The sequence below is a fragment of the Anser anser genome, assembly GCF_964211835.1.
Source record: "Anser anser genome assembly, chromosome: 16".
NCBI lineage: Eukaryota > Metazoa > Chordata > Aves > Anseriformes > Anatidae > Anser > Anser anser.
This window is the reverse complement of record NC_139737.1, coordinates 1702910-1725010: the sequence shown is the minus strand read 5'-3', so window position 1 is coordinate 1725010 and position 22101 is coordinate 1702910. Positions and strand designations below refer to the sequence as shown.

Sequence of the window (22101 nt, the reverse complement as noted above, 5' to 3'; positions counted from 1 at the left end):
CTTGGGTACTGTTAGTTAATGAACCTGCGTAGCTTCTTTTTGGGGATATCTTCTTTTCAGATGAGACAATGTTGTTGTTCAGTTTTCCTCATCTTTACATGTTTTTATGGGCTGTCTGCTAAAGGTTATTCTTCGCCGATTCCAGCGCCAGCAGTGCCGTTGTACTCCGCTCCTTTGTCTAAGAACGTCTGTTTTATTTCACTGATGGTACTGAACTTTGGTGGCATTGTTATGTGCGGTTCCACCACATCTACAAAACTCTCAAAGGCTTTAGTTGAATGTTCTCAGAAGTTTTTGCCAAGTGTAATCAAGAGGATGAGGATTTTAATACTTACTAGAAAGTGAGTTGGTTACTTTACATCCTTGTGTTCTCATTTAAGAAAAGAAAAGAAGCCTTTCAGATTTTGGGGTGATTGAGTCTGACTGCCATAAAGAGCAACTCTTCCACATTTTCGGAACAGTACATTGCACACTTCTTTATATGTCTAACTTTGGCTTTTCCTGTTTACCCTATTGCAACTGAAACTGTTTATAGAAGCAATTCCTATGGAGCGTGTTGTCCAAGTGATTACATGGTATACAGAGCCCTTTTCTTTTGGGCAGACCAGCTAATACTTTATTTTTAGTTAGCGGTTCATCGGAGCCAATAATTTATCCTCGCGCTAGATGTTAAAGGAATACATTTTACACAGTGGTCAGCTCTCCCAAGTGGGAGTTAAAGGTATTCACTTTGGCATGAAAATTTTGTACATGGTAAACCAAGATTTAGGGGAGAATGGATGTAATTTTAAATGAGATATAATAACCTTTGCCTTTGTTTGCCACAATAGCTTACTGTCCAGCTGCCAGAGAACACTGTATTCATGTAAATGCTGCTAAACCAGCGCATCATCTTCCATACGCAAAGCTGACTGAAGGAAAGCACTTGTAATTTCTGGTTTAGAAGTTAAATTGCTTTTCAAAATTTGCATTCATTGGATTTTAATGGAGGGAAAAAGGTTTCTCACAGTTCTGGCCAGAGCGGGACAAAACGTGAATTCGGGTGCTGCTCGCGTTCCTGTGTACGACGTACGGGTCGCCTTTGTGGGGTTGTCTTCTTGTGTTACTTGCACTAGTCAAAACCAAATAAATATTAATGATTGTTTTAAAAACCACATTTGTACCTTTTTGCTGTGTTGTACGTGTCTGTGGCTCGTTTTGGATGACTGGGTTTGTTTCTCCTTGCTCTGTTTCATTGCTCATTCATTAACTCGCGCTTTAAGAAGTGTGCAGTTTCTTAGGGACCTGTGTAACTCCAAAGGTGCTAATAAGGAATTAATCAAGTCGCCCCCCCCAGCTAACCTCACTGCATCATGCCAGAGCACTGCTTTTGAGGGAAGCACAACCCAGCGCCGCCTGTAAGCAGCCTGGGTCCCGGTGTGCAGCTGCAGCGCAGTCGGGACGGTCTGACTCGGTTTGGGACCTCCACACCCAGGGAAAAATGTGGATGGCTGGGCAGGAATTCTGTGGCCAGCCTGGGGACATATTCCTGGTAATGGTTTCTGGCAGGAAATAATGATAAATTCACTTCCCACTCCCCACCCATTTTTTCCCCTATCTTCCCTTTATGGGGTTTTGGCACTCTGGTACCCTGCCCTTAAACTAAAACAGCAACAGATGAGCCCCACCAGAACAAAAACTTGAAGTATTGTTATCACACTTAAACAGAGTTATCTAAGTTGTGAAAGATTTCAATCTGCGATCAAAGCAGAGGAAGGCAAATCAAACATCCAGTTTGTGGCGCTAGAGGAGAATTTCCTTTGATAGCTGATTTAAAAAAAAAATAAAACAAAAGGTTAGGTTTGGGATTGTTCGGATTTAAAAACCTTTGTGCAGTTTCACTTGAATGCTTTGTTGGGACCCTGATCGCAGTGTATTGTATTCAGGCAAAGTATAAACTTTGACTTGTTATTCATAGCTGCATTAAAGAGTGTGGGTTTTTATGTGCATAAAAATTTCAGTCATACTCTTTTGTATTAGAGATAAAAAGACTTCAGGCCACAGTTTGCTTTAAATATGAATTTGCTTATTTTTTATGAATTTGCTTATTTTTGTGCAATATTTGCTTCTGATTTAGCTTGCTTACTTTTCAAAAAAAAAAAACACCCAACCGGCTCAATACATCATTGCAACACACAGTCAAGGTGTTTGTTAATGTTTGTTCACCTATTTGTGATGTACACCGGTCGTGATTATACGGTCTCCATTTCTATATGGATTTGTCATTGATCGTCAACGTAGTTTTGGGGATATTATGTACTGTTTGGCTCTTGGTACAGTACGGGTGAGCAGGTATGACTGCTTCCATCAGACAAATGATACGTTTTCCTTTAACTACAGTAGGATTTTAGGATGTAACAACTGTTGGGTAGCATTCAATAGCTTTGTACAACTATTTGAACGTCCATGCTTGCTAGGTACAGAGTCAAAGCAATACATATGTATACTTCTCATCTTTTGTAAAGCACTTTGAGATCAAGGATGAACAGACTGTGTTAAATAAAACACCGAGGTCAAATCTTGAGATCTGAAGCTAAATTTTCAAGGAAGTTGAGTAGCAGAACGTTTGTCGTGTGTACGTTATTCAAAGATTTATACGTACACGTTTGAAGTGGTGCTTCTCGAAGAAGTGTCTTTCAGAAATGTGATTGCTCTGGATATTTGTGCCACACCGTGCTCCTTTCTCCCACCGGACTCCTTAGTGGCCATGCCATGGGATAACTCCACCGCATGCATCTCACGCAGACGAGACGTTTTGGGTGGGGAGGCTGGGTTTAAAAAAAAAAAAAAGCCTGGCATCACTGTACTGCTGCATTCCCTCCCACTGCCAGAAGATAAGCTGCGAGTGCTCATTCACTGCCTTTTCAAGGCCTTTTTAAAAACCACCAGCTGGTGCTAGTTCACGTGGGTGAGATTCGTTTCCTGTGTTCCCCAGGGCCTGGCACCAACTTGAATCGTTCAAGGGGCGAATGTGATGGCAAAGTGGAAGCACCATCTCCCCCGCTGCCTTCATCACACCTTGCCACTCAGAGCCCCCCTGCGATCTGCTGTTCTGGTGACATGTCACCAGAAGCCATGGCAAAAGGAGAGATGCCTTCCTCAACCCAGGTAAGATCGTGGGGTAAAAAATCCAAAGATACCTGTGTAGTTGAACTATCCCCAGTTAGGAGTACTTTGAAAGGCTGTATTATCTTTTATTTGATCTATTAGCTGTTTTTTAAAAAGATAAGGTAATTTTAAAACTAGAAATCCATTGAGGTTGGGGCTGGCGTAGTCCTTATTTTCCCCTTTCAGCCTTACCTCAACAGAACGTGCACTCAAAAGACTGTATTTATTTTTTTAAAGAAAAGAATGGTTAAGAATATTAATAACGGCATAAAGGCAGCCAAGTGCCCAGCTCTCCACTGCCCATTTCTGGTGTTTTGAATTTTAGTTTCTTGTAACGATCTAGATAAGGTTAGAAGCAGACTGTATTTATTAGGAGTTAGGAGTTTGACATAAAATCCATACCTTTCTGTAGCTTTTCTCAGTTTTCATGTTTTCCAGCGAGACTTTAGTCCCATTAAGCACGTGATGGAAGCACATAATTTCCTTCGCAGTCACAGTAGTGCAAAGCGGGATGGTGAGATCGGCTGGCAGCCGCCTCCCCGGCCTGCAGCAGACCTGCCCGGGCTGCATCACACAGGGTTGCCATCTGCCGCACGCTGGCATATTGCAAATGGGTTAGGGAAGGAAAAAAAAAAAAATCAGCTTTTATTTATAATGTGGATTAACAATGCCAGGGAGCGTTGCGTAAAGGGAACCAAGCAGAACGTGTTTGTTTTGCATGGGCTTTTCTGTGTGGACAGAGAGATTAGCTGCGCGGGGCTAGGGGAAGATTTTCTGCTCCTTTTTATCTGCTAGAAATCTTCTGTCCTTGGCTCTTACTGGCCTGAGTGGGAGCTACAGATGCTATGGGGCACTGGAAACTGAGTAGTGACTCAGTTACTGACTTCAGTAGGCATGTTGATTACTGCCTTTAAGCACCAAGTCTTGCAGAATATGGTCTGGTTAATTTAGCTGCTTTGACAAAGCTTTGTAAAGGTGAAAGCTTTGTAAAGGTAAAGCTTTGTAGTGTTGCCAGGCCCCCCTTAAACAAGGGACGAGGGGACTGATAAGATGGGAGGCCAAGCACTTGCTACGAAGATGCCCTCCTGTAAATGCTTGCCTTAACCTCGGTATGCTTTTCGTTTGCAGGCCGCTTACGATGGATTTCTAGCACTTTGGCAGTTTAATAACTCTGACACAGGTAAGTAGAGAGTAAAAGTACTTATTTTTAATTACCATTATTTTACGCCAGAAGACAGTGATTTGTACATGTGTGTGTGTATTTCTGTTTTAGATCCATGTTTTTTGAGGTCCGAAGACATGGACTTAACTAACGATGGCCTGTTCCTAGATTCAGCCCTCTCCAAGAGACTGACCTGTGGCTTCTGCAGGAGGGTTTTTGAGTGTGCCGAGAAGCTGAAGGAGCACATCCACGAGCACGCTTTCTCCATGATCTTCCCATTCGACTTGGCTGCCTGCGCCTGGCCTGGCCTCGCCGACGGGGTGCCTGCTGGCCAGCTCGCCCGCTTCCAGTGCTCCAAGTGCCCCGCGAGCTTCACGCTGAAGTCGAACATGGATCGGCACGAGAAGACGATCCACTTCAACTGTAAGAAGATGCAGTGTCCTAAGTGTGCCAAGCTGTTTCGCGACAAGACAGACTTGAACAGGCATCTCATGTCTGTGCACTCGAATGAGCGTACCTTTCTGTGTCTCTTTTGTGGCAAGGGCTTTGGTACACAGAAGAACCTCACTAACCACGTGAAGGTGTGCTACCTGGCCTCTGCCCGGCTGGGCGGCCTGGGGCTTTTGGACAGCGTAGAGCAAAATGAGGAGCCTGAGGAGGTGTAGCTGCTGTCGCATATACTAGATGTTTCTTTTAAACTAGGAAAAGCAAACTGTTTCCTCGTTTTCTTGCTGCAAATAAACTTACCGCAGGTGTAACGTAAGAGTAATTCCCCAAAACTGATCAGGTCGATAACGTGCTGGTTCCGGATACTGTGTAACTGCAGCCATGGTGCAATTTTTCTGTAAAGATAACTTTTGTCAGTCTGTACAATGGCACTTTGGATATTTTATTGGTATGATAATATGGTGCACTTAGTATCTTAAACTTTATTTATCAGTAGATCTCAAAGTGCTTTATAAAAGAAATGGTTCTATTTTTTTCTTACATTCCCTACGAAAATAACGTACCTAAACTTGTGAGCATGTGTTAGCAGTAGAATTAATAATAGAATTCAGTCTTCAGTGTTCTGCTCTGGTGCTCTGTCCATTAGAGAATTCAGGCATTTCAGGGTTTTTCAGCTCGTGATGAGCTGTGAAAGCACAGGGTTGCTTAGCACTGTAAGTTGTTTATGAAATCTGTGTTTCTGTCTCATTTAAAAGAGAGGGTGGAAAGCATGCTGCTTGTTCACATGTGCAACAGGGTGTGTCATTTGGGCTTGAAAATTGTCACAAGGTTCGTATAGCTTAGTACTTGATATGTCTGAGCATCTTAGGAGTTCTCAAAAATCTAATGAAGTAGGGCTGGGGCTTTCTGGAGTTCTGTAATTTTTTTTTGACTAATTTGTTTAATATAATTACGTTAGCCAAGCTGAATCCACGTTTTTGAACTTGAGGATTTTTATAGAAGATCTAACTGTAAGGTATGGTGTACGTACAAAATCAGGAGTGGTTGTTACTGGAAGGTAGAAATCTTACTGTAATTCATATTTTGTTACATGAAATTCATTTATTTTTTTAAAAAGTTAAATATTTACATCTCTTGCTATATATTTACATGCAAAACCAGATTATAGTAACAATTAAATGAAAGTAGCATAATTAAGTGTAGTGCTCTCCAGCTGCACTGTGCAAAGCACAGCTTGTCAGCAGTTTGAGCTTCAGCGTTGCATGTCTTGTAGCCTTGCTTTCCTCAGCGTGCAAGGCATACAACGAAGGAGACTAAAGCAGTTTCTTTAGAGGTCTTCAGAAAAGTTAGTTCTCTCAATACAGTTGCATCTCAGGGAGACGAAAATGCAAAATGGTTGTGCTCAAAGTGGACTGGAGCAGCCTGGAGGTCTCCGGTGGGGAATTTCTTGCAAGGCATTTTCCTGTGGAGAGGTGGACGAGAAAGACCTGCTGTTCCCTTCTGCCCCATCCCAGCAGAGGGCGGATGGGTTACGCTGGTGTAGGGCTGCTCTGCCTATTCCTGCTGGAAGCCACAGCTTTAGGGATGCAGGTCCATGCTGCACAAAGGCTGGGCTTCTGACAGCTGGGAAGCCAGAGTTTCCCAGCTTGCCTTAGCTCTTACTCTTCATTTAGGAAGGGTGTAGTCAGAGCTGAGAATACTTTCATGCGTAATCATTGCGATACACCGTACTTTTTTCTTTTTTTTTTTTTGGTCAGCATCTCATTCATTTTTCTTGTGGTTGTTCCCATCAACTTCTTTGGCATCGTGTCTAGTTCATAGTGTGTTAGCTGTTCTTGTTACAGTTGTCATCTTGTTAATTGCCTCGTAATTTACTTTGCTCTTAAGTGATCAGCAAAGCGAGATAGGAGAAAGGTGAGTGGGAAGAGAAAGTTGTTACCAAAATGAGCCTTACCTGGTAATTTGGGAGCAGCATGGTGGGATTTGTCTGAATCAGAAAAGCGAGGAGTCAGCGAAAGTAATTTCAGCAAGTTTTAAAAGGTTTTGTTCATACCGTAAGAGTTTCAAAGACATTTCAAGTTGGTTCACTTTTCTGTGCTGCAAATTTTTATGCCATTATAATATCAGTCAGAAGACTGACTTCTGTAATGTATTCACGGGACAAAAGGGATGGTGTTGGAAACCCAGTCACAGGCATCATCACAGATGCGATGCGACCCGTATGTCCAGCATCGGCACGTGTGCTCGCCCAGTCACATCTCACCATTCTTAATTAAAAATTATGGCAGAATCAACTATTTCAAGGTTGTGACTCATGAACCTCGAACTGTATATGAAAGTGCTCATAGAACTTTTTCGAGAACTTGAATTCAACATGGAATTATTTTCCTGCAGTCAGGCCAACTCATTATCTCTGGCGGAAATAGAGGTTTTCCAGTGTTTACCCTCAGGTTCAGGAGCAGATTTTTTGTTTTTTTAGTAGAATCTTAGGGTATGACCAATAGTGTTTGCATAAAAAGCTTTTTAAAAGGAGGATTTTTGTGTTAGAAAACAGGAAGACGATGGGAATCGAAAATTTGATAAATTGCATATTTCTGTTTAATCTTAGATGTTAGGAGGATTAAGTGAGCAAGAATGGTCTTAAAGTTTTTGAGTTCTTCATAACGCACAAATGAGTGTAGTATTTCAGTGTTTATTAACTTCTTATTGGTTTACACAGTTAAAGTAACTCCATCAGGCAGTAAATCATCAGTGCATCGGGGCTACTTCATTTGACAGCCCCGGTGAAATAATTTTTCGAGATGACAATACCAAAGACGTGTTTTTTTTTTCAAGCACTATTGTGTTGCTTTTACAAATGCGCATCTTCTGTAAACATTCCAGTGAAGTTAAGTACATACACTGTGATCCTATTTGTATTTCCTTCCCTGGTTTGGGTGCTGTTTTTCAGACGGTAGCACCCGGTAGCTCGTCACCTATGGCGCTGCTGTTCATGGTCTCAGTGATCTTGTTAAAGGTTAGTTCCTAGGACCTTAATGCTGCTATGAAATACTGTCATTTAGACAAAAGATTATACATATACCAAAGCTGGTATGTTGTTCCTTAAATATATGTGCTTGTAGGTACATATATTTAGCGATACTGTGAAAGTTACAGTTATTTTTCTAACAATGCTGTTATTTTTCAGGTGTTTACTTTTGTAGATACGAAAGCTAAATACATGGCTACTTGGTGAAAAATAGTTTTCAATAAAACTATAGCTGCAACAAGTGTTTGTGACTGTTTTTAAATATAAGCATACTGGAAGCTAAAAACGTTATCCTGTAGTGATTTCAGATGGTACAGGCGAAAGTAAGCATGAGGGATAACGGCATCAGAGCGTTACTAGCGTGATGTTGGGAACACGTTTGGATTCTGACCTAAAGACTGACTTCTCCCACTTGATAAATGGAAGTAAATTGGTACGATGAGTTTGTAATCCTTCTCTGAAAGCGTATGGTTTTGTTGTTCGGGGCAGGTGTGCAATTACGCGTCCTACCGGTGTGAACCCGCTCTGATTGTGCAACCCAAGTGGGGTACACACGGCGGCGTCTGGGTGGCTCGTCGTGCGCCGAAGTAGCGTGTCAGCGCTGCTGCTGTGCGCCCGAAGGTTTGCAGTTGCCTTTTCAGCTGCTGTAGGAGCTCAGGCATAAGCTGAAGAGAGAGATTTGGACAGTAAGGGGCAAAAGGCAGCCAGACTTCTAGGAAACGACAGGATCAGGTGCATCTGGTGGTGTAGGAAGTGGAGGATTTTGCTGCGTTCCCTTCTCGTAAGCACTTTTGCTTTGTAATTGTGGGCCCTGGTGGTCTCCTTGTCATTATTTTCTGAAGTGAGGGGGTTAGACGTGGTGTGCAGAGCAGCTCCTCTCTGCTAGCTGTCTGCCAGGGGCACTGGGGTGGCCGTGGAGCAGAGGAAGGGGCGTTACGTGACCTCTGTTGGCTTGGCTTGATCAGCTTACAGCTTGCTTACCTCGTCTAGACTGCACGGTAATAGGTTTACAGTGATCCTGGGGAATATAAGTGCTTGTGTGGCCTATCGCTAATGCTCAAGCAGTTACAAGATCAAACTGGAAACATGTTTATCGTAAGTAGCTCTGTATCATAAACCTGAAACTTGCTTATGACTTCCAGGTGGGCTCCTTGCCTCTGACCGTATAGACGGGGGGTGTCAAATCCAAAGGAGAAGACGCAACAGAAAATGTTTTTCCTGTAATTTAAGTTTTCCCAGGAAGGGAGCAAATAGAATTTCATATTCTAGTTGTTTCCAAAAACAAGTCTTGTAAATAGGAAGGCAGGTTTGTGGCAGGAGAAAGGACTGTGTGGGCCAGCTGAGTTGGTGCAGTATCAGCAAGAGCTTACACAGGGCTCTGGGCATTAGATGTGTTCAAGCGGCTCTTCTCGGAGGTTCCCAAGGCAGCGCAAGTGCATGTGCGTAGGATCACTTGAAACCAGCCTTGTAAAATTCTGCCTGGCTGCAGTGAGTAATCCTTAGTGACAGGTGAATGAAATATTCTTGGCTTTCGCTGTCCCTGTCATCGTCTGTACTGCAGCCATGGCCAGGTGAGTGGCAGGTAGGCTTTTCTTCTTCCTTGGGCTAGAAAGTTCTCGACAGCTTTACAAACGTGCTGTTAGAAAGAAAGGCATCTGTGGGACGGAGAGAAGGAGTTGCTGAGCAGCCCGGCGCAGCGAGTGAGGAGCGTAAAAGCGTTGGGTCGAGTTGGGAGCGTTGTTACACAGCGGTGCAGTGCGTGCGTTTTCTTCCAAGCAGTCAAACGCTAGGACAAAACTCATATCATGGCAGGCTTCAAGAGCTCGAAGCTTGCGTGTCGTCTGCATTAGAACAACAACAAAAAATCATGTTGGAATGCTTTTCCAGGATGAGCTTGTGTTGAAGTGTTCGTTTTGATGGCGAAAGGTGGTGGCAGCTTGCTCAGGGATGTCCGAATGTCAGGAGCATCATCCTGTAGTTTTCACTAGTTCTACATGAGCAGGGCATGTAGTTAATTACAGTATTGTTTTATCTGTGTTGGAAATACAAGGCAAAGTAAACTGTAAAAAAAAAAATAATTTTTTTTTAAAGCCCACAAATTTGGCACTAAAGTAAATAACGCCGAGCACACAGGCCTGCTGAGTTCCTTAAAACAGGCCCTCTCTGTTTCTCAGCACACACTTCAACTCCCTGGGCATTATTTGCGGTATGCCAAGAGCATGCAGTGGACTTTCAGCTAGTAGGGTGTTTGTAGGGGACAACCTTTCAAGAAGCATCCAAAAATATTGCAAAGTACTCAGTATGTTAGAAGCCTGTACAGTAGGTACGGTGTTTCCCTCTTTCCCTTAGCTTTCCTGCACAGACTTTCATTTACAAAAGCCCATTAGCATACATGCTAGCGTACTTAAGATGATTAACTAGAATTTGCTTTCTTTTTTTTCTCCTTGTTATGTAAACAATATACTGCTTTGGGAAATTATGATAATTAGGACAAAAGTGGGTGAAAATTAACATATTAATGGAAAGCAATAGAATTATTAGAAGGTAGAGATTTAAAGTCACATCCACGTGGACAGTCATTTCCAAATTCCTGGTGGGTGGATGCCCTCGGGGGATAGCAAATATTCTGTTTTCACCTGCTGTATTTTGCACATTGCGCTCTCGTTTTGTTTGGAGGAGGAAATACCAACACAGCTGCTATGTGCATTCTTCTGACAAATTAGACCCTTGGGCTGTCAGTACTGTGTGTATCCCCCGAGCCTGCTTTCCCCGCGCTTCTAAGGAGATGACAAGAAGAAAAGAACCAACAGTGTCAGAATAGCTTCAAAAAAAACCATCATTTTCTAGCTCAGCAAAATACGATTTGGGGAAAAAAAAAAAAAAAAGACCATCAAAGCCTGTGCAGTTGGCTTGTAAGGAGGCTTACAGGGGTCATGCTGTAATTCAACATGATGCATTCTTCCGTATTTCTGTATCCGTGCCACAGTAGTAATACTAGCGGGAGGTCGGATGATGCAGCATACGTGTGTCGTAGCTTCCTGTTTGCTCTGGGTGAAGCTCAGTCTTTGCACCTTCACTGAACTGCTCCTGGAGCACGTGGGGGAGCACTTAATAAATTAAAAAAAAAAAAAAAGGGCAAATTAAAGCAAAGCGTGCGGCGCTGTCAGGGTGTTGTATCTGGGGTCTGCTGTTCGTGGCTAGCTATTTCTTCCACAAATAAGCATTGGAATTTTAGATGTTGATATTTACGATGATGATTGCATCTATGATGATTGCGTATAGTAAATCAGACTTGCAGCATGTTGCCAGCCCTCTTTATTTGCTCTTTAACGAGCTTTAGGCAACGTGGGTCAGGCTGTTGCTAAATGCTTGTGCACTGGCTCGTTCAGAAGCTGCTCAGATGAAGGCACTTGAAGTTCTCAGCTTTAATAGGACAGTATAAGTACACGGGTTTAGGAGACTGCAGGTGGCGAAGAGGTGAGGGTGTGATTTCACAGCGAACTAACCTAACAGTGAAATACTAAGGCAGAAGACTGACCGTTTGGAGACGCCCTGAAAGTAATCCCTCTGTTCTGCTTGCTCTCTTGCAGTCAACGAGTTCACCGTGATCAGGAAGAAATTCAAGTGCCCGTACTGCAGTTTCTCCGCCATGCACCAGTGCATCCTGAAGAGACACATGCGATCCCACACGGGAGAAAGACCTTACCCCTGCGAGATCTGCGGGAAGAAGTTCACGCGCCGGGAGCACATGAAGCGGCACACCTTGGTAAGGAGGCCCCCCCTGAGGCAGCTCGGGTGGGTGTTGGCTGGAAACGGAGGTGGCTTGCTCAGATTAAAAGATAAGAGGAGCTTCGTCTGATCTAGGTTTGTGTTTTGTTTTCCCCTCTGGGGCTCCTCGAGCCTCTGAAGACTTCTCTAGTATCTTTTCTCCCCACCTCTCGAAGGCCCAGTGTTTTGCTGACTGTTCATCCAGAGCTAACCAACACCTGCTCTCCTAACTCAGCCCGAGGGGTTCCTGAAGAGCAACCCGAAGTAGTCTGCACTTCCCGCTTAGTGCTGCTAGCCCGCAGGTGAGGGATTGAACTAGCATCTCAAACGCGGCCTCGCTTTCTGGTGTGATTTTCTCCTTTCCTCGTGCGCCGCCGACTGCCGCGGAGAGCCTGTGCGTTAGGGCCTGGAGGTAAAGTAGCTCGTGCTGTCGTCTTCAGGATTAAAAGGGAAGTTCCTCCGTGATTCGGTACAGAAAGTTTTTTAAAATATGGCACTCGGCAAGAAAAATTCAAGCCAGCGCCACCGTAGTCTGGCAGTAATTAATTATATAAAAAAAAATAATGCAATGCTTTATTCAGGGCTGCTACTCAAAACCGTCTAGGAGGCTGTTGGCTTTTCACAGCTTCTTCATAAATAAAAATTACAAGCCTTTCTTTCTTTACAGGGAATAGTTAATTTGCCATCCAAAAATGGTTTGTCAAAGCTTAGCATAAAGATGATGCTGTGGAAGAGCAAACGGTTTCAGTGTAATTATTCCAGTAATGCACGCCAGCAAGTTCTGTTGGCCCTCTAATTATGCTTGCAGAGAAATTTTGATATATTTTTTAAATACTGGAGATTGTAGCTGTGAGGCTCTCCTACAATGAGAGATTTAAGAAAAAAAAAATACACGGGATTGACAGTTTTCACTGACTCTGAATTAATTTGCTGAAGTCACTTAAATGACTATTTTTCAATTTTTACATTACCTATTGAATTTTTAATGTAAAGAATATCTTACTAGAGGATGTATGCTTAGGCCAATTAGCATTTTTCTGCTTGGAATTTTCAAAGCCACAAAGAAAGTCATTGCCCTCATCCCAGTCCTGCAAGCACGTGCGTACCCTTGCGTACTTTCTTTCAAAGGCAATTTAATAGTAGTGATGCAGCTTGGTTCAGGTGTAAAAAAAAAATAAAAAATAAATTTAAATTCCTCTCCTGCTCTACAAAGTAGTTCTACGCTCGTGAAAATCAGCATATCGTTACATACTGTGGCAAAGGCAGGAGAATGCACTATATCCTTCAGGAGTGAAATCGAGGTGATCCACAAATTAATTTTAGTTGTTGGATTTTGCTACTGGAATCATTCTAGGTCACTGATTTGGTGCATTGAGCTCGCAGTTCAACTTCTTTTATTATACACACGGGGAAATGAAGCCAGATATGAATAAATGTGAATAAATGTATGAGAGGATATGGTACCTGAATCTCTCTCGGACTGCTTTTGTGTCAGGAGTTAAGCTAGTTGAGAAAATACCAGCTGGATTACCAATTTTTCGTGCCGGGAGAAATTCCTGGAAAAAAAAAAGTGCAGTGCTGATAATACCAATTCGTTTCCATTTCAAAGACCACAGATGACTCAGAGGTGTCTTGTAAGAGAGAAAGTAAGGAAAAGTTTCTTGTTTTGTTGTTGTTGGGGAGGGAGGTGTTCCTACAACTGAATGAAACTTAATTTTGTTTGGATTTGGCTTTGAAATATTTCCGTGTGAAAGAAGACAGGACGCGGTCCTGCTCCTGGTGGTGGGATCACTTCGGGAACCTGGGAGCCTTGCATGGGTCGGTGTAAATGAGACCCCAGAAAAACGACAGTTTTGTCATTCAGCTGAAGTTTCTTTTGAAATGAAGCTATGAAAAGGGGCGTTTTGTTATCCCCAAGTGGCGCTGCGGTCTTCGTTTACAGAAGAGGCAGTGCAAGCTTTCTGGAGTGCTCGTGGCGCGATTAACTTCTGAGTTCGTACGCGCTGCTTCTCTGGTAATCTTATTTCCGTTATGCGTAACATTGTAAGGCTTAATTGTCAATCTCGGGTAAATCTGCAGAGATGAATGCTGATACGCATCAAGTGAAAATACGTTACAAAAATAACATGTAGAAAAAGGAAATAGGTTTAGCACAAACAAAAATACATTTTTTTTTCTTTCAGTTCCTCAATTGAGAACCAAAGACAAGAGGGACTGTTTTAGTTTTATGTTCAGCTCAAATTAAAAAGAAATTTTTTTTTTAGTCTTTACATAAATTTAAATTAAATATAAATGCCTTTTTTTAATTGGGATGTTGAAGTAAATACAGGATTTCGGAGGTGCAAAGACTTCGGGACGAATGATACTTCTGTGTGGTTTTAGAGCACAAACCGAGGTTTCTGGACCCGTTGCAGTGATCAGGTTGTGCCCAAAAGGAAGTCCGTCCCCTCCTGTGATACCTGCAAGGTTTTTGGCTAAAATCCATCAGCACTTTCTCAGTTCTGGTTCGAAGCGACATGTCTCCGTGTGTACAGGACTTTGTAACTTGGCCTGCTGGCTGCTCAGAGCAGTGAGCCTGGTTCTTATTGCAGGTATTTCGCGGCGTGCCCGGCCTTACTTTTCCCCTGTCCAAAGAAATATTAGTGTTCAGTTAGAATGTGTTTTTCCTAATGACACCTTAAAATACCCAGTGCCAAACGCTGTTTTTGTGTTTAATACTTAATAATTCAGTGACGCAGGAAATGGGCTGCTTTCTGATCAGCACCCGGCACTGTCGTTCACTTTGAACACGATGACTTTACGGTCGGCACTGGAAAAGAGGGAGGGAGATGATCAGGCTTTTTAATAGATGTTTCGATTACGCATCATTATAGCGTCTGTTTTGTACATTTTTTTTCTGGCTCTTCTAGCCCCTCTTCTGCCCTTTTTCCTGCCTTTTGTAATAGCATTCAGCTTCTGGTTCCTGGAAACCATTCTGCCCTCCGTTAAAAATGAGTGAGCTGTACTGAGCCTGTTAAATGGCTTTGACCAGCCTTACCCAGCTGCTTTTGAAAAAGCCTATGTGTAGTTAAAAAAAAAATAAAATAAAATAATGACTTAGCTTGAAATGGTTGAAGAACGCGACACGGAGACCAGCTCAGAGCAAGGAGAGCCTGAGGTGGGAGAGCATCAGAGGAGCGCCGAGGCTTTGAGCACAGCCGGGGCTGGGGAAGCACAAAGGTTGAGCAAGTGTTCGGCAGCGGTAGGTGCTTGGGGGGGTGAGATCGGTCGATTTGTCTTCTTGCCAGAGATCTCCAGCTCAGCTGGGTTTGCCGTGTGAAGGGCGAGTGCGGGGTTATGTGGATGCCGGCGGGGAGAGCAGATTATCCTGTACGCGGGGTGGGAGCGAGGAGCCGGCCTCGCTGTCGATTCCCACGTGCTCAGGCCAGAGCTGTGCACGTTTTCCTCTCATCGGCTGCATTTTGCTTAAACAGCCCCCTGCTGAGCCGGGGTCCAGGCAGCCTCACGCTGAGGACAAGTGACAGAGAACAAGGCAGCGGAGCCATCGATGTGCAGACTGGTAAAATCTTACCAGGCGGCTGATTTAAAATAAAAAGGAAGCGCTTTTTTTTTTTTTTTCGCACGAGGCATGTTTAACTGGCAAAACCTTTCATAGAGGCAATTGTGAGGATAAAAAGAGTAAATGAGTTGAAAAAAGGATTAGACACAGGCGATACATGCCCAGAGGCTCCGATAGCTGATGGTCTGCACGTAGCAGCTTGCTCGGGATGACCCTAAATCGTGGGCTGCTGAAACTTTGTAGAAGATGGATCGTTCCCTGCTTTTATGCTGTTTCCTCGGGTGCTGAGCACTGACAGTGGTAGGACTCTAGGCAGTGTGGTGTCTCCAAATGAAGCTTCACCCTGCTCTGGGAGCCTCCACAAGGGCCTGCTACCTGGCCCCTGCTCCCTGCTTTTATTTTTATATATTATATGTATGTGTGTATGTCTAATATATATATACACCTACATACATGTATATACTACATATATATAGCTTGTGTATGTGCATATATATATGAAATTCAGGCATTCTCGCTGTACCGGTTGGCCATTTCCTCCAAGAGAGGTGCAGGTGAACGTTTTGAGCCAATTTCTTGGCTTCCACCCATGGCAAAAGCAGCCAGAGACAGAGTTCACCTTTGATCAGGCGTTCCCGTGCTTCTCAAGGTATGCAGTCTTGCCCGTTGTGCAGCGCTGTTTGGATCTTTAAGCGATTCCTCTTATCCCGCGCAGCGTTTTGCTGCTCACAGCTTACCCTGTAAGTGTGATGGCTCCATATGCCGGTTATTCTCAGAGGTAAAACACAGCATGGTTTTGTGGAGCAGACGTTTGTGACGAACCATTTCTCAGCCAGCAAAGCAGTCAGAAGTAGGATTAAAAGCGTATTCGGCAGCTTTTTTAAGAGACGGGGTGCACTGACAGTGCTGCTGGTCTCTGCTGCTTGGCAGCAGTGGGCTCGGCAGAGAGACACCATTAAATTAACGCGGCATTAATACCAGTTCGATCTTAATACCAGTCCGATCGCGCGTTGCTCTGCTCTTGCCTGCAGAGGACCGATGCTTGGGGTGGTGTGGGGTTTTGTTGTTGGGTTTGATTTTTATTTTTTTTTTTTTTAAAGATTTTCCTCGTGTTGCTGTAAGGCAGCTGAAATTGCATCCACGTAGTGTTGGTCCACGCAGCGCTGTGCCTCGCCACAGCAAGCCCTGCCGGGCACGGTGCAGCTCCCCCTCCTTACGGTCCCTGGGCGTAGCTGTGCCTCGTAGCCTCGTGGATGAGAAACTCACAGAGGGAGCTACTGCCTCTGGCAGGCCGGCAGAAAACTTCGCGTTTTGGTCTCATTGGTGTAACTTGCAGGCGCGTTTCCTGGCGGCTTGTAACCCTCGCGTCGTCGAGGTTATTTTAAGTTAGTTTGCCAAAGCTGTACTTGGTAAAATGATTGCACCCCAGGTTTGAAAAGAAGAAAAAAAAAAAGAAAACCGGGGGGATTGGAAGTTCCTCTCAAAACTGCCAGTTTGACCGGAAGGCCTTCTCAGAAGGGTTTCCCGCCGTATCGCAGCATTCGAGTCGAATTAATTGTGATGGGTTGAGGTTCAGCGATGAAGGCTCGCGGGGATCTCGGTTCGCAGCCGGGGGCTGCGGCGTCGTGCCTCGCAGAAAGGGAGCGTGCCCTCCTTGCAGCTCTCGGTCTGTCCTCGTTGGCATTACATTTTCTGATCGTTCTCCTTTCCTAGGTCCACAGCAAGGATAAAAAATACGTCTGCAAAGTGTGCAACCGGGTGTTCATGTCCGCAGCCAGCGTGGGGATCAAGCACGGCTCTCGCCGCCACGGGGTTTGCGCCGATTGCTCGGGCCGGGGCATCGCGGGTCACCTGGACCACAACGGCGGAGAAGGCTCCCCGGACGAGCTGTACCCCGGCGAAGGGCAGTACATGGAAGACCCAGACGACATCAAAGTGGAGGGAGACGAGGAGATGGGAGACGACGACGACATCAAGTGGAAAGACGACGTAGGAATGCCGCAAGATGACGTGATTTTAGATGATGACAAAGACGTCGACTCTCCGCAGGAGCAGGAGAACTCTGGGGAGAACGACAAGGATTTTACCTGGATTTCTTAGGGATTTTTTTTTTTTTTTCATTTCGTTCTGTTGTTTGTAGGGGGAGGGAGGGCGGGGGAGGAAGGAGTATGTTGGAAAAACTGCGTAGCCTTGTTGTCGTCCATGTGTGCAAAATAATTTCTGTGTTTTCTAAACGAGTCCTTCTCTGTTCCACTCAGATACTGTGTTAGCGGTGTCGCTTCCAGTGACATGACCGACTTCACCTTCCCCCTTCTCCCTTCACGAAGAAACCCGACCGTGTCCGCCTCCCCGGCGGAGCGAGCCAGGCTCGTGCAAGTGACTTACGGTGTCCGCAGGTGTGAGCGCTGAGCGGGGAGGAGCGGGCGGCTCGCAGGCTGCGTGAAGCTTGTTTCCCCTGTACCTCTCCCACCCCGAACCCAACACCGGGGAGATCTTGTGTCCGAAGCAGGTTTTTTGGTGGTGGTTGTTTTGGTTTTTTTTTTAACACCTTTTCTGTGTTACGAAATCCTAGCGGCGGCGGAATTGCGAACTAACGTTGTGGAAACGAATTGATGTACGTGTTTGAGGGCTTTCCCTGACGATGCGGGCCTTTTTTTGCGAAGTTATTTAAAGAGTTTTTATTATTTTTTACGGAGCCAAATAGATCAAAAGGCAAGTCAGATTGCAGCCTTACGAGTTCTCGTCATACAAGTAGATTCGTAGCTTCCAAAAGAATCACCGTCAGAAAAGATCATGGCATTTCTTGGACCTCCTGGCACCTTACCCGTGTCCCGTCTTCCAGCCTTGCTTGCCGCATTCACCGAAATGAGTGCTGGTGTTTCCACAGAACTCTTTGCTATAAAGGGCACGGGCAATTGTCTACCTGTCATCGTCTCCCACAGATATTTTCACTTTTCTCCCTTTGCTCAGCTGCCTTTTTCACGAATATATGCAAACTGTAGTAAAAAAAAAAACAAAAACGAGGCATTTAGCAAAGTGCAGGACGGACTGTGAAACATAGGAAGCCAAGGTGAGGAAATCCTAGGGCAGTGGAAATCCTGCTGCTCCTGCCCAGCAGGCTTCAGCGGGGCCAGGGTTTCACCTGGGTGCGTTGCTCTTCCTTGCCAAGCTGAAAACTTCGATTCATCCTTGGTAGGCGTAAAGCCTATCAAATTCATAAAGGAAACCTTCAGTTTCAGCTGCACTGGTTTGATGTAAATTTGCAAATAAATTTTATTCTTAACGAGAACCAGGTTTCTCTCCTAGCACGTCTCCTAAAAGGTTTTGTGGGTCTGCTCCAGGTAGTTGGATTCTCCTTGTCCATATCGGCCGCTGTTGCCTTCTTCCAACTACAAGGAAATGACAACAACTAAGTGCATTGGAAGTGTCTTGTTCCTGCGAGAAAGCTTCTTTTACCTTTCACCTCTTTGCTTCTGGTGCTTTTTTTTAACAAAAGAAAAGAAAAGAAAAAAAAAAAAAGCTGAAGACCTCACTATTTCCTTGCCGTGGAGCAATTTTATACAATGTCTGTGATGACGATATCTTGAAACCTGCCACAAAAGACAACCTGTTGCCAGAAAGCCAAATGACTAAAAGGTGCTATTTTTTTTTTTCCAGTGCTGGGAAAGGCAATCTCTGTGGGGAGGGAAAAAGTTCTCGCAGGCGTGTTGTTCCTTAATGAAAAGCGTGGTTCCCCCCAGCAAAGAAAATAGAGTTTATTGTACAATAAACCCCGGGAAAGCAAACGGTCTTTCAGGATTTAAGCTACTGAGCACCAGGGCTTGTTTTTGGGGAGCGTGGCAAGGTGGGAGCCTTGCTTCTGGCCCTGCAGTAGCTGCTTCTCCACTCGTCCCCGCGGCACGAGCCGCGTCCGGGGGTCGTGGGGTTTTTTTTGAGTCCCTTTCTCCGCAGCCATCTCCCGTTCCCCGCAGAAGCTCGCTGCCTTCAATCTGCGTTTCTTCCCCCTTCGTGCTGACGGTCGCCGTCACGGAGGAGCCTCCAGCACCTCCTGGCTGCCGCCTTTGCAACCCTCTTCTCGAAATATTTAAAGCGTAGAGCGGTAGGGGCACGTAGAAACGTTTTTATTGAACTGTACAAACCTAGTTTTGCATTTTAGCTTCTTGTAAAGCCCTGTTGCTGTATTTAAAAGACGTGAACAGAACCAGTATTTTACGATTGGACCTTTGTATGCTTTTTTTTTTTTTTCTAAGTACAAAACCATCAGTGGTTGTCTGTTGGGGGGGGTCCCGGGGCGTTACCTTGCACGGGCTCTGTATTTATTGTACCTGTACCTGCGGAGGGGTGGGCTGGGGGTGGCCGACGGCCTCGCAGCCCTCACTTGTTACGTGTAGACAAATACATACAGTACTTAAAAGATATCTGTAGCTTTGCTTTTTATACGTAAGATCTATTTTATTTTATTTTTTTAACCCAAACCGTTCAACCCCCTTGTTTCTGTTACATTCCATCTTGCTCATCTGTTCTGATTCCAGAGTAAGAGTTCGCTACCTTGCCTTCGGAGGAGAGCCAGAAGCATTGACCCCAGGTTTTCCTTCTCCTCCCTCTCCCTGCCCTAGCACTTAGGTGACTCGATTTCCGTGATCACTTACGGGGTGCTTAGCTTTACTTCGCTTGGCATTGGGAAATATTTCCTTTTTTTTTTTTTTTTTCCCTTCCTTTCCATTTTTTTAAACGGTGGACAGTAAGCCACGCGGCTTTCAGAGACGTTTCCTAGTAGTGCCACTTTGAAGCTCTTTGAGCTGAGAATGCAAAAAAAAAAAAAAAAGAAAAAAAAAGAGAAAAAAAAAAGAGAAAAATCCACAGAAAAGCTAACTTGTTATAATGTTACCATTATAATATAGCACATGCTTCTATATTACTAACATACACTATATATACCAAATAAAATCGTTCTAATATGTGATGTATATTTTAAGTGCTTTGTTTCGCTGGAGGTGTGCAGACGTGGAAACGCAGGTCTTCAAGAACTGGTCCTGACACTTCCGTGCTCCGGAGGGCTCTTCTCGAGGCTCGGTAGTTAAAAAAAGGGCAGTTGGGGTTTTTTTTAATGCTGAAACTTTATACGACGCCACCGGTTGCTGCGAGCGGCCGGTGCTGGGGGCTTCGGGCGCGGGACCTGGGGTGGGATAAGGGGGGATAACGGCTGCAGCCCCCAGCCTGTGGGGTTGTGCCGTGTGCCCGGACACTGCCTATGCAAACTCTGCTGGTCTGGCTGTGCAGAACGCTCGCCCTGCCCTGCCCATCCTACCCACCTTGCTCGGGTGGCCTTCGGCACCGCGTCCTTGTACGTCCCCTCCGGGCTTCGTACGCCTTGCCGGGGTTCCCTTTTTTTAATTTTTTCTAACTGTATATACGTCTGTGTGTGTGTATGTGTGTGCATGTGTGTGTATATATCAGTATATACGCACATACAGGTCTAGTTTCAAGAAATATCTCCCTTATAGATGAAAAATTGATGCACGTAGTCCGGCGACAATTTTTTTTTAAGTATTCATACATACTTGTAAATGTTGCTCCCTGAATTTCTTTATTATTCTCTTTTTTTTTTTTAAATATAAAAGCGTGCCAGGAATTGGAAGAGCATTTCAAGCAGTACTTTGCGAGCTTCTCGTGCAAGACAGCACCAGGGTGTGTAAGCATCCGTGCGCTGTCCTCGCCTTCAGCAAACGGAGCCGAGGAGCAGAGACATCGCGCGCTAGGCAGGCTTGGTGCAATGTTTAAGGGAATTCTGTAGCGATTAAGGCAAATTACCTTCTTGCATCTCCTCCTATCAGTTTATTTCAAAAATAGATTTATTATAAATTTATTTCATAAATTATCTGTTCTTGCGTAGGTTGTTCCCTTGGACATGAGGCGTGAGGTCACCCTCAGACCTCTCAGCTCGGGGACGGTTCGGTGGGGAGGTGACAAATGGGGTGTGTCTAAGGAAGGATCGCAAAGCGACTTTCTTTTTTTTTTTTAATCAAAAGTCAGTGTTTTGGACTACAAAAGGAATATTTTTCATACGAAAGGAAGCCCGCTCTGGCGTTAGGTCCCGTTTTCTTTTGTATCTCGACTTATGCCTTTAACTACTCCGCTTTTCCAAAGTGCAAGCTGCATTCGTTTGGCGTTTTGTACGGATGTTTGGGGAATTAAGGACTGCTGTCAGCCGCTGGCTCCCAGGACGCCGCGATCCCGCGGGGGCCGAGGGCGCGGGGCCAGGCCCTGCAGCCCCTCTCCCCCCGCTGCTTCCCGTTTTGCACATCGCCCCTTAGGAAAGAAACTCCATGAAAAAAAAAAAAATGCAAAAACTGGAATTTTTTGCAATATTATGAAAGATAATCTTATTTTAGCTCATTCTGTGACATGTGCGACTCCTAAGAAAGCCATACTTAATGGTTCTTTTTATCTTTAGTTCCTATATTGTGTTTTGAATTTCTGCCTTTTTTTTTTTTAGTCCTGCATAGTAAGAGTGCTGTGTGTATGCTTTCATATATATTTATTTTTCAACGTGCTTTAAACCTGTCTACAAAAAGAAAGCTAAACAAACAAACAAAAAAAAAAAGGACAGCGTTTGAAGATTGTTATTTTTTTTGCTGGGAATATTCTATATTATACTGACTTTATATTAATTATTATAAACCTGTGTTTGTATTGAAGATGTGTTTAATATTTTGGGGGAGGTGAGGAGATTTTAGTAACCAGAAGTCAGTGGGAGAACATGGCTGTGTTGTACTGATTTTCTGTAAATGTAGTTCAGGTAAATATGACCTTATTTTCTAGTTGATCTCACAGTTTCTTGTCTGCCTGGGCACGCCAGAGGTGTGCCTCTTGATTATAATTACTTTGTGATGGGATTTAGCTTAGACATACTTGCAAAAATCAATCAGTTTCAATAAATTGGGAAATTGCTGCTAAAGTTTTGCTCTGGCTCTTTTTTTATATATATTT

General features: G+C 44.4%; 1 protein-coding gene across 13 annotated transcripts in view; it reads left to right on the top strand.

Annotated features, from left to right (window-relative positions):
* Positions 1-22069, top strand: part of ZBTB46 (zinc finger and BTB domain containing 46) — a 59103-nt gene extending 37034 nt beyond the window's left edge. For 7 of the 13 annotated variants that reach the window (XM_083801084.1, XM_083801081.1, XM_083801075.1 and 4 more), the window contains 5 exons: positions 2975-3147; positions 4276-4327; positions 4421-4732; positions 11375-11550; positions 16825-22069. In XM_083801084.1, the coding sequence (XP_083657210.1) occupies positions 2975-3147; positions 4276-4327; positions 4421-4732; positions 11375-11550; positions 16825-17211 (1100 nt within the window). In that variant the 3' untranslated portion in view covers positions 17212-22069. Of the gene's footprint in view, positions 1-2974; positions 3148-4275; positions 4328-4420; positions 4733-11374; positions 11551-11728; positions 11855-16824 lie in introns of all 13 variants that reach the window. The other 6 variants (XM_083801077.1, XM_083801076.1, XM_083801078.1 and 3 more) reach the window with 4 other exon arrangements.
* The last annotated feature ends 32 nt before the right edge of the window (positions 22070-22101 follow it).